The sequence below is a fragment of the Chiloscyllium punctatum genome, chromosome 18 (assembly GCF_047496795.1).
Source record: "Chiloscyllium punctatum isolate Juve2018m chromosome 18, sChiPun1.3, whole genome shotgun sequence".
NCBI lineage: Eukaryota > Metazoa > Chordata > Chondrichthyes > Orectolobiformes > Hemiscylliidae > Chiloscyllium > Chiloscyllium punctatum.
This window is the reverse complement of record NC_092756.1, coordinates 64,505,873-64,516,908: the sequence shown is the minus strand read 5'-3', so window position 1 is coordinate 64,516,908 and position 11,036 is coordinate 64,505,873. Positions and strand designations below refer to the sequence as shown.

At 47.9% G+C, this 11,036-nt stretch overlaps 1 protein-coding gene across 4 annotated transcripts; it reads left to right on the top strand.

Moving 5' to 3' along the window:
- The first annotated feature begins 1,303 nt into the window (after positions 1-1,303).
- Positions 1,304-10,436, top strand: LOC140489153 (neoverrucotoxin subunit beta-like). Of its 4 annotated transcripts, none has more exons than XM_072588377.1 (3): positions 1,304-1,514; positions 6,273-6,397; positions 8,336-10,436. In XM_072588377.1, exons 2-3 carry the CDS (start codon positions 6,298-6,300, stop codon positions 9,808-9,810), a joined length of 1,575 nt encoding a protein of 524 aa, XP_072444478.1. In that variant the 5' UTR covers positions 1,304-1,514; positions 6,273-6,297; the 3' UTR covers positions 9,811-10,436. The 4 variants fall into 4 exon arrangements, with proteins under 4 accessions (XP_072444478.1, XP_072444479.1, XP_072444477.1 ...); XM_072588378.1 differs by having other exon boundaries at positions 1,304-1,519; XM_072588376.1 differs by having other exon boundaries at positions 1,304-1,519; positions 6,236-6,397.
- The last annotated feature ends 600 nt before the right edge of the window (positions 10,437-11,036 follow it).

The following is an 11,036-nucleotide window of genomic DNA, read 5'->3' as shown; positions in this document are numbered from 1 at the left end:
ATCAGGATCCACATGGGAAACTGATGCCAAAGGTAAGAACCCAAGATCCAGGAATTTGTCACAATATACTGGACACTGATGGAAATCTCTGTCCAGTCACGTCTCACAGGTGAAACTGTTGGGGCCTCTGCTGTTGTGGTTTGTATAAAAGATTTAGATTGGAATGTGGGAGTGTTAATGAGTAAGATCATGATGATATGAAGATTGATCAGGTGATAAATAGTGAGGAGGATAGCCTTAGACTTCAGGAGGATGGAGGTGGCATTTTCAGATGGGCTGTCAGTGGCAACCGATGAGTTACCTAAAGACTAGAGGGTGGGTCATGTTGTACCATTATCAAAAAGGGCTGCAAGGAACAACCATTCAACTGTGGAGCTGTGAACCTGACGTCAGTTGGGGGGACGGAGGGGTACGGTGTAGGAAGGCATTCCGAGAGACAGAATTTACATGCATTTGGAAAGGCAAGGATTGCTTAGGGATAGTCAGCATGGCGCTGTGTGTGTGAAATTGTGTCTCCAACTTGAGTTCTTGAAGGAGTGACCAAGAGGATAGATGACAGGTTTCTCATGGTAGACTGGTTAATAAGATTAGATGGCATGGGATCCAGGGGGAGAGGGTGCCACAGATGTTAGCACTGCTGTCGACAGCGCCAGGGGCCTGGGTTGGATTCTAGCCCTGGCAGCAATGTGTATTCTCCCCATGTCGCTGTGGGATTCGTCTGGGTGCTCCCGTCTCCACCAAAGTCAAAGAATGTGCAGGTTAGGTGGGAAATGGAGGATTACATGGAGAGAGTAGGGCGATGAGTCTGGGTGAGATGCTCCACAGAGGCTCGGTGTGGACCTGATGGACTGCTTCCACACTGTAGGGATTCTGCGATTAATCCAGAGACCCAAGGCATGTTCAAGTGACCTGGGCTCCAATTTTGGACTGGGGTGGGTTTGGACCTTCACAATCTGAAGGGGTTTGAAGATGAACACATTCTGAAGGGGGAGGAGGGTGGTTTTCTGAGGTGTTGAGGGTGTGAATGTTTTGTGAGGGCACTGACTGAGGTGCTTTGGGGGCAAATATACTGGGGAGGGGTGATTTCTGAGTTATTGAGGTAGCACTACCTCGCGGGTACATGGTACAGAATGTAGAAAAGAGCTGGTGCACTTCTCTGACCCATTTCCTTAGGGCCCCAAGGCACATTGATGTTGTAATTTGAGTCAGAGGCCACTCCCCATTTTAGAAAATTCAGAACATTTTAAACCTTCAATGAGAATTCACATGATCATGTGTCTTAAATAGGGATTGGAGGAAAACTATTATCACTCTGCTGTCACTCCTTTGAAGAGAATTTATAAACGCAGGCACACAGACAGACCAACGTAGTCACAGCAAGCGGAGGTGTCCAGGAAGATCCAACAAATTATTTGCAGTTGCTGTCTGTCTCTCTGGAGCAGTCATCACCTGAGATCAGCGTTCAGTCCTGGGGGAAATCACCTTTCCATTGAAACTTCCTCCACACCTGCACAGTAACGTATATGTGTTTATTTGTGGGTGTGCACACACACCCGTGCTAAACCAGTCAGGCGTATTGTGTGTGCAAGAATATATATTGCTGCTGCTGTTTCAGGTTGATTGGTACTTGATTTTTAAAAACTGCAAAATCATAAAAGCGAAACCATTATAAGATCTAAGACTCGCTTAATTGGGATAAAGTGAATGCTGTAACGCTCCCTAAAGAGTTTAGTTTGGAAGGATACAGAATATTTGATTGAGAAGATATAGTGACATTCAGGTGCAGAGGTATTGTCAGAATATCTATTCAGGATTCACTAAGTCATTCGGATATTCCTTTTCAGAAAACAAATTCCAGGTATATCAAACACACTTGGAGATATTTCCCTAACCAAACTGTTCAGAGATGTTACTATACTCCTCTTGAACAGGTGGGACTTGAACCTCGATTTCCTGGCTCAGAAGTAAGGACACTACCACTGTCCATTTCTCCTTTTCCCACCCTATACAAGAGGCCTAATACTTGACTGCAGACAGATATCAATTAAAAACAGCCTATTCAAGAAGAGAGGGAGGGAGGAACCTACAAGGCAGTTAGTCTAAACTCTGTGGTGTGGAAACGTTTGGAAGCAGTACTGAGGGAAAGAATTAATCCACACTCAGTGAGTGGCAGAGATTATTCCAGAACAGTCAGTGTGCTTTGTTAAGGGATGAGAGTGTGGTTCTGGAAAAGCACAGCAGGTCAGGCAGCATCCGAGGAGCAGGAGAATCAATTGTTTCAGGCGTAAGTCCTTCATCAGGGATGATTGTTAAGGGATGTCATATCTGACCAACTTGATTGAATTTTTCAAAGAGCTGAGCAGATGAATAGATGAGAGCAGTACCTTTGGTGTAGTCTACTTGGACTTCTGCAAGGCTTTTGATAGGTCTCTGCATGGGAGGCTGACACCAAAATGTAAGAGCCTCTGGGTTCTCAGAAAATTTGGCAAATTAGATCCACAGTTGGCTGAGTGGCAGGAAGCAGAGGGTGATGATCGAGGTGTGTTTTTGTAACTGGTAGCTTGTCCTCAGTGGGATTTTACAGGGGCCAGTATTAGAGCCCTCGCTGTTTCTGGCTTATGTAAACAATTATGATTTGAATGTAGAAAGATAAATTAGTGAGTTCACGGATGATATGAAAACTGGTGTGGTTGTGATGAATAGTGGGAAAGACAGGCTTAGATCACAGGAGAATTTTGGTGATCTGGTGATCAATGGGAAATGGAATTCAAGCCAGATAGTGTGAAGCGATGCATTTGGGCAGGACAAATATGATGAAGTACAGGACCCTGGGAAGCACCGAAAATTAATACACATGTACACCAGTCACTTAAGGATCAGGACAAGTGGATAAAGTCATTAAGATGTATGGGATATTGCCTTTATTAGGTCAGGCATTGAGTTTGAGCTGGGAACTGTATGAAACATTGACCAGGGGACAGCTAGAGTATTGTGTGCGATTCTGGAAATGAAGGAGGTGTATGAGTGCACTGGAGAGGATGCAGAGGAGATTGACCAGGATGTTGCCTGGACTGGAGAGTTTCCCAGTTTGGACAGACTGGCATTGTTTTCCTTAGAGCAGAGGATATTGAGAGGGGACATGACTGAGATGAGTAAAATAATGAGAGGCATTGATCGGGTAGACAGGAAGGAAATCTTCTCTTGATGAAGGAATGAATTAAGGCATATGTTATAATGACTGGGGGAGAGGGGGAATGCGCGGGGAGCAGAGACTTAAGGTAAGGGGCAGGAGGTTTAGAGGGAATGTGAGTCATTGGCATAAATCATGGAAACAGACCCTTTGGTCCAACCAAACATCATCCCAAATTAAACTAATCCCACCTGCCTGCACTTGGTCGATATTCCTTCAAACCCTTCTTATTCATCTTCTTGTCCAAATGTCTTTTAAACATTGTAATTGTTATTGCATCCACTACTTTCTCTGGAAGTTCAATCCACAAATGAACCACTCTCTGCATTTAAAATCTTTCTCCTCTCACCTTAAAAATATGCCCCCTCATCTTGACATTTCCCACCCTAGGGAAAAGACGTCTGGCATTCTTATCTCTGCCCCTTATCATTTTATGAACCTCTGTATGGTCACCCCTCAACCTCCTATGCTCCAGTGGAATAAATCCCAGCCAATCCAGCCTCTCCTTATAATGCAAACCCTCCATTTCCTGACAATATTCTTGTAAATCTTTTCTGCACCCTCTACACCCAGAAAAGGCCTCACCAATGTTCTGCACAGCCTCAACACGACAATCCCAACTCCTCGACTCATAGGTCTCAGCAATGAAGGAGAAACAGTTTCACCCAGAGGTTGGTGAGAAGCTGGAATTCACTGCCTGTAAGGGTGTTGCCGGCAGAAACGCCCAAAACATTGAAGAAGTATTCAGATTTGCGCTTGTGATGCCAAGGCAGAGATGTGTATGTGCCAAGTGCTAGAAAATGGGGTTACAATAATTTGGTGGTTGTTTTTGACTGGTGCAGAATCGATGGGCTGAAGGGCCTTTTTATGTGCTGTTGACCTCTCTGTTCTAAAGAACAGAACAACAAAGAGACACTGATTGAGATATTGGCACTGAGAAATGTCAGTGTGGTAGCACCACAAAGACCAAGTTTTATTCTGAAACAGTCATACCTGGACTCAAACTGTTCTTTCTCTCTCTCAGCAGATGATTCCAGACCTACTAAGTTTCTCCAGCACTCAGTGTTTGTTTGAGGTTACAGAGAGGATCTAACGCTCCAGAGTGCAATCTGATAGGTTGTTGGGTGTGGGAAGGGGAAACACACACTTCCTGACAGTCCAGACTGAAGTGGTCACACACTCTGTGAATTCAAAGTGTGAGGGAGGGAGCCAAATGGGAAAAGATCCTTATGTAACATTTAAAAAAGAGCCCTCTTGTGGTGCAGAGATGGTGTCCCTGTCCCGAGACTTGGTGTCCCAGGTTCAAATCCTACCTGCTGCAGTGGTTGATTAGGAGAGAGAGAAAAAAATTAAAATGAAGACTGTGTTTGGGTCAAGAAATTGGTAGCAAGTTCTGTTTAATTTGAATGGGTTTGTTCAGAAGGTGAGAGAGCATGGAAGCTTCCTGACTTGTGGCTGAAAGATGGGTCTTCAAAGGGATTTGTATTTTGTTCAGTTTATTCACTGGATCACCAGGCAATGCTGTGTTTGCTCTCAGTGTGAGGTTGCTGGTGTAAATTGACTTTAACAATATTGTATGAATCGTCCTTTCCAAACAGGCTATGAGGCAATTGTGTAACCAGATGGAACTGTGGAAATAGGGACAACCCCCTAGATCTCAAGACCCACTTCCACTTTTCTGAATTCTAGTGTGTATGCAGTTTCAGAAAATTCAGCCGTGGGTTTTTTTACTGATTGTAATGACGTCAGCCAACTGGACCTCTTACAATAAGAGTTCCCTGATTGGGGCTGTTAATCTGGTCCAAACAGGGAGCCCTGGCTGATGTAGGGAGTGTCGGAGATATTGACTCTGGCTCTGAATGAGGCAGTACTAAAACTGAGGACTGTTCATGAGTAAATAGAGAGTGACTTAATGACAAATACCAGCATCTATGGAGTTATTTCAGGTTTAGTTCTGACTTCCTTTCACCTGGATCCCTCAGGCACGTGAGCTGGGTATACAGCAGAAAGTTGGCAATTTGAATTGGTCAATCAATGTAAGGGCTAATTCTCTTACAAGAAGAGAGTCTCAATGTTAAATGTGTTAGTTTTCATTTAAGTCTGGGCAGCAGAGGATGGGAAGAGGAGCTCTGAATACATTGGTCCTCGCAAGGAAATGGTAGTTCCAGATTGAGTGAGGGTCAAGGGGCCCAGAATGACTGAGGATCCTGGGGGGCCCAGATTGGCTACAGATTGGGAGGTTCATGACCTGAAGTTGCTGTGACTTGGGGATCCTGGGGTCTGGATTCCCTGGGGTCAAAGAATCTGACTGGGGCATCTGGGTCAATGAGCCCTGGATTGGCTGAGGGGCCTGGGTCAAGGGGCCCTGGATTGGCTGGGGGTCCTGGGCCAAGGAGGCCTGGATTGACTGGGGGTCCTGAATTAATGAGCCATGGATTGGCTGGGTGTCCTGGGCCAAGGGGCCCTGGATTGACTGGGGGTCCTGCATCGAGGAGCCATGGATTGGCTGGGGTCCTGCGTTGAGGAGCCATGGATTTGCTGGGGTCCTGCGTTGAGGAGCCATGGATTTGCTGGGGGTCCTGGGTCAAGGGGCCATGGATTGGCTGGGCGTCCTGGGCCAAGGGGCCTGGGATTGGCTGGGGGTCCTGGGCCAAGGGGCCATGTATTGACTGAAGTTCCTGGGCCAAGTAGGCCTATATTCACTGGGGGTCCTGCATCAAGGACCCATGCATTGACTGGGGGTCCTGGGTCAAGGGGCCATGGGTTGGTTGGAGGTCCTGGGTCATGGGGCCATGGATTGGCTGGGGGCTCTGGGTCAAGGGGCCATGGATTGGCTGGGGGTCCTGGGCCAATGGACCCTGGATTGACATGGGGTCCTGCATCAAGGAGCCATGGATTGGCTGGGGGTCCTGGATCAAGGGGCCATGGATTGGCTGGGGTTCTGGGCCAAGGGGTCATGGATTAACTGGGGGTCCTGGGTCAAGGGGCTTGGGATTAGCTGTGGTTTGGGATCCAGTTCGTGAACTGATGTTCTTATTGTCACAGATCTGGAAGATCTGACTCAGTTTCTGCTGTTCATCAGACTCAACGAGAACAAACTTGCCACAATGGTTGAAGAAGGCAACAACGTTCTCCAAATGGCAGCGCTTGGCAGACCTTTTCGGATTGGGATGTTGTATGATCAACGCAGTGACTCTATCATCCCAGGTAATGGCAGATCAACCTGATCATATTCTTTTCATTCTTCAGACTATAAAGCAAAATAATTCAAATATCACTTGGAACAATAAATCTGATTAATATGACTCCAAAAGTGTAGTGCTACCTTGGTGCTGACCCTCCGACTGGGCAGCGCTCCCTCGGTGCTGACCCTCTGACCGAGAAGTGCTCCCTCGGCACTGACCCTCTGACCGAGCAGTGCTCCCTCGGCACTGACCCTCTGACCGAGCAGCGCTCCCTCGGTGCTGACCTTCTGACCGAGCAGCGCTCCCTCGGTGCTGACCTTCTGACCGAGCAGCACTCCCTCAGCACTGACCCTCCAACTGGGCAGTGCTCCCTCGGCGCTGACCCTCTGACTGAGCAGCACTCCCTCGGCACTGACCCTCTGACCGAGCAGCACTCCCTCGGCACTGACTCTCCGACCAGGCAGTGCTCCCTCGGCGCTGATCCTCTGACTGGGCAGCACTCCCTCACACTGACCCTCCGGCCGGGCAGTACTCCCTGACACTGACCCTCTGACTGGGCAGCGCTCCCTCACACTGACTCTCTGACTGGGCAGCGCTCCCTCACACTGACCCTCCGACCGGGCACTACTCCCTGACACTGACCCTCCGACCGGGCAGTTCTCCCTGACACTGACCCTCTGACTGGGCAGTACTCCCTCGGCACTGACCCTCTGACTGGGCAGCGCTCCCTCACACTGACCCTCTGACTGGGCAGTACTCCCTCACACTGACTCTCTGACTGGGCAGCGCTCCCTCACACTGACCCTCCGACCGGGCACTACTCCCTGACACTGACCCTCTGACTGGGCAGCATTCCCTCGGTGCTGGCTATCTGACCAGGCAGTACTCCCTCGGTGCTGACCCTCTGACTGGATAGTACTCCCTCACACTAACCCTCCGACCGGGCAGTACTCCTTTAGCACTGACCCTCTGACTGGGCAGTGCTCCCTCAGCAATGACCCTCTGACTAGGCAGCGTTCCCTCAGCAATGATCATCCAACTGGGCAGTACCCCCTCAGCGCTGACCGTCCGACTGGGGGATGCTCCCTCAGCCGTGATCCTCCAACTGGGCAGTGCTCCCTCAGCACTGACCCTCCGACTGGGCAGTGTGCCCTCAGTGCTGACCCTCTGACCGGGCAGCACTCTTTTGACACGGACCCTCTGACCGGGCAGTGCTCCCTTGGCGCTGACCCTCTGACCGGGCAGTGCTCCCTTGGCGCTGACCCTCTGACCGGGCAGTGCTCCCTTGGCGCTGACCCTCTGACCGGGCAGAACTCCCTGTGCTCATCTTTAAACTGTGAGGTGCTCCCTCTGTATTGCACTCTCACTTCAGTCCCATCGTTCATAGAAACAGACAGTGTTGAAAAAGGCCCTTTGGCCCATATCTCTGTACTGTCAAAAACATGTGGCTATTTACACTCGTCCTACATTCCCACATTAGGCTCAGGACCTTCAGTTCAAATGTTCATCCTCAAACATTTTAAAGATTGAGAGGGTCCTTCCTCAAACATCTTGCCAGACAGTGCATTCCAGATCCTCCATCACCCTCTGCGTGAAAAAGATTTTTCTCATTTCCCCTGTAACCTTATAGCTTTTCACTTTAAAGCTATACCCTTTGTTATTGAGTCCTCAATGAAGGAATGAACTCGTTTAACACTACCAATGGCCTCAGGCTTCTCAAACAGATTGCCTCATTGGTCCTTACAAGGCCCAACATTTTCCCCTGCTATTCTCTTCCCCTGATTTACTTGGAGAATATTTTTGGGATTCTCCCCTATTTTCATCACCAGGATTCCTCATGCCCCCTCTTTGCTCCCTTATTGCTTTCCTAAGCTGACCCCCATCCCTCTCATTCCTATCCTCCTGTTGGGTCTGTTGTTTTCTTCCCTTTCTGCATTCTCTCTTCATTCTTTCCTCACAGGAGTCACTTTGTGGGACTTGGCTGAGCTCCAGATGAACATTGATGTGCAGCTGAAACCCAGCACTGCCTTTACCATCATTTCCTCGGACTCCATTGAGGCCAAAGCATCTGCTTTGGATGTGAAAGCCTCCCTCAAGGCCAGCTTTCTGGGGGGGCTGGTGGAGGTGAGTGGCTCAGCCAAATATCTGAATGACAAGAAAACCTCGAGGCAGCAATCCCGGGTAACCCTCCAATACCGAGCCACCACCCGGTTTGAGGAGCTTACCATGAGCCACCTGGCACCCCAGCACATCACCTACCCTTCTGTCATCAAGCAGGGCTCAGCCACTCATGTTGTCACAGGCATATTGTATGGAGCTCAGGCCTTCTTAGTGTTTGACCAGGATCATTCCTCCACTGACAATGAGCAGGATATCCAAGGAAACCTAGAGGTAATGGTCAAAAAGATCCCCACATTCCAAATCGAGGGAAAGGGCACAGTCGACCTGTCAGACGAGGACAAGAAACATGTGGAGAAGTTCGACTGCACCTTTCATGGAGACTTCTCCCTCACCAAGAACCCAGTGAACTACCAGGAGGCCATTGTGGTTTACTCAATGCTGCCCAAGCTGCTGGGTGATGGTGGAGAGAAAGCAGTGCCCCTGGGAGTCTGGCTGTACCCTCTGAAGATGCTGGTCTCGCAGACTGCTGAGCTTGCCAGGGAGGTCAGCATCATTCTGGTCAATCAATGCCAGCAGGTCGTTCATGGATTCCATGACATCGAGATGAGGTGTAACGATCTGCTCAAGAGCCCGGCTGCAAAGGCCTTTTCGGAGATCAAGGACAAAGTCCAAACCTTCAGGAGAACTGTCCTGGAATTCCATGCTGTTTTCCAGGAAAAGCTGGCACAAACACTGCTGTCCATTCGGGCGGGGAAGCAAAGTGAAAGGAGCCTGGAGCAAATGTTGGAGCAGAAAGAACAATCTCCGTTCGGGTACAGCTCACTGAATGCTTGGCTTAAGAAGAGGGAGAAGGAAGTGAACATAGTTGTTGTGTGTCTGACCGAGCTAAAAGGAGTAGAAATTGTGACCCAGAGCCAATTGGACACAATCCTGGTGGACCCAATGATTCAAACTGTCTTCTGCTTCAGCTTCAATTCTTTGGAAGAGCAAGACCTTTATCTGAAGGAACTCTCCAACTCCCTCAAGACACCATACGCTGAGGGGGAACAAAGTGGGCTAGCACAAGAAGACACACGTCAAACCACTGAGGACTGGTTTGATGTACATTCGGTGTTAAAAGGAGTGAGAGAAGCATTGCACTGTTACTTGTCGGTTATTGAGAGTAACAAGTCCAAAGATGGACAGGGTAACAAGCTTGTGATTTCTTCCCTCGGTGAGAAGAGTTTATCTGGGGCATCCATTTTTCTGTATGAAGGTGGAATTGTGATTACAAAGGACTACATATTACCACAGCCCCAGAACCCAGAGAAGTAGCGAGTTCCAATATAATATCCCCACTATTCATCAAAGCCTCTGGAGAAGACACTGGGCCAGTGCTGAGGTCCACTTGAGGGGCTTGAAGTGGGGAGTGTGGGGGAATTGGTGGAGGTGGTGATATGAGGAATCTCTTTATTACACACTGCAAATTGAAAATATTCTTCTTCTTCTATAAGTTGCTGATTGTGGGGTTCAAATGAGGAAATATAATTGAAACAAAGAATGGGAGATTTTTGGGTAAGGGTATGAGTTAAATAACCAAGCTCAGTAAATGATGTTCACATATAGATCAACTGTCATTTTAAGGCTGATCTTCTTCTGAGGATTGGACTGGAGGCTGGAACAATGTGGGACTTGGGTCCATTCCATGAGCTGAACTGCTGCTGGAATTCTTTACTGGTCTTTAACTTAAATTCCTTTCACAACTGGACTGTAACTTAAAGCACTTTCACAATGTGTAAGTAATACTGCTGCTTTCCTTTTTTATCCTCTTTGTATTATGCCTATATTTCGCTACCCTGTAAGATTTGTACCTAGTTACTTGTACCTAAGATGGCCTTTCACTATACTCATATACTTCTGTACTGGGGTACAAGTGATAATAAAGGATATTAATATTCTAATCAGCCATGATCTCCTTAAATTGCAGAACAGAATGAAGGAGCTCAATAACCTCGACCTGTTCCTATGTTCTTGCGTCCCATGTTGCAATGGCATGCCGATTCTGCAGCCAATTACAATCTCATTTAAATAGATGTTTATTTAATTAAACTACTTGTAGTCACTTATTGTGGCAAAATCAAGTCACATTATCAAAAAAGAAAAGCTAAGAACATATCTGGAACAGTAATGCTGTCCGTGTATAAGGAAGGGTACATTTGCAGACCAGCTTGATTGTCACCACATTCACAAACATTCACTGCCTCCAACATCAACTCTCAATGGAAGCAGTGTGTCCCAGCTACAAGATACATTGCAGAAATTTACCAAAGTTTACTCAACAGAACCTTCCAAACCATGACTACCTGGAATGTCAAGGACAACAGATGCATGGGAACACCACCCCTGCAAGTTACACATGAAGCCAAAGACCATTCTGATTGGCAAATATACCTCTGTTCCATGAGTGTTGCTTAATAAAAAACCTGGCCTTCATTCCCTCACATGGGGCGGCAAGGTGGCACAGTGGTTAGCACAGCTGCCACACAGTGCCAGAGACCCAG

Excerpts from the sequence above, each read along its gene's own strand:
- LOC140489153 (XM_072588377.1), top strand. The coding sequence starts at position 6,298 with ATGGTTGAAGAAGGCAACAACGTTCTCCAAATGGCAGCGCTTGGCAGA. Across the intron at positions 6,398-8,335 it reads CAGTGACTCTATCATCCCAG|GAGTCACTTTGTGGGACTTG; the intron begins GTAATGGCAGAT and ends CTTTCCTCACAG.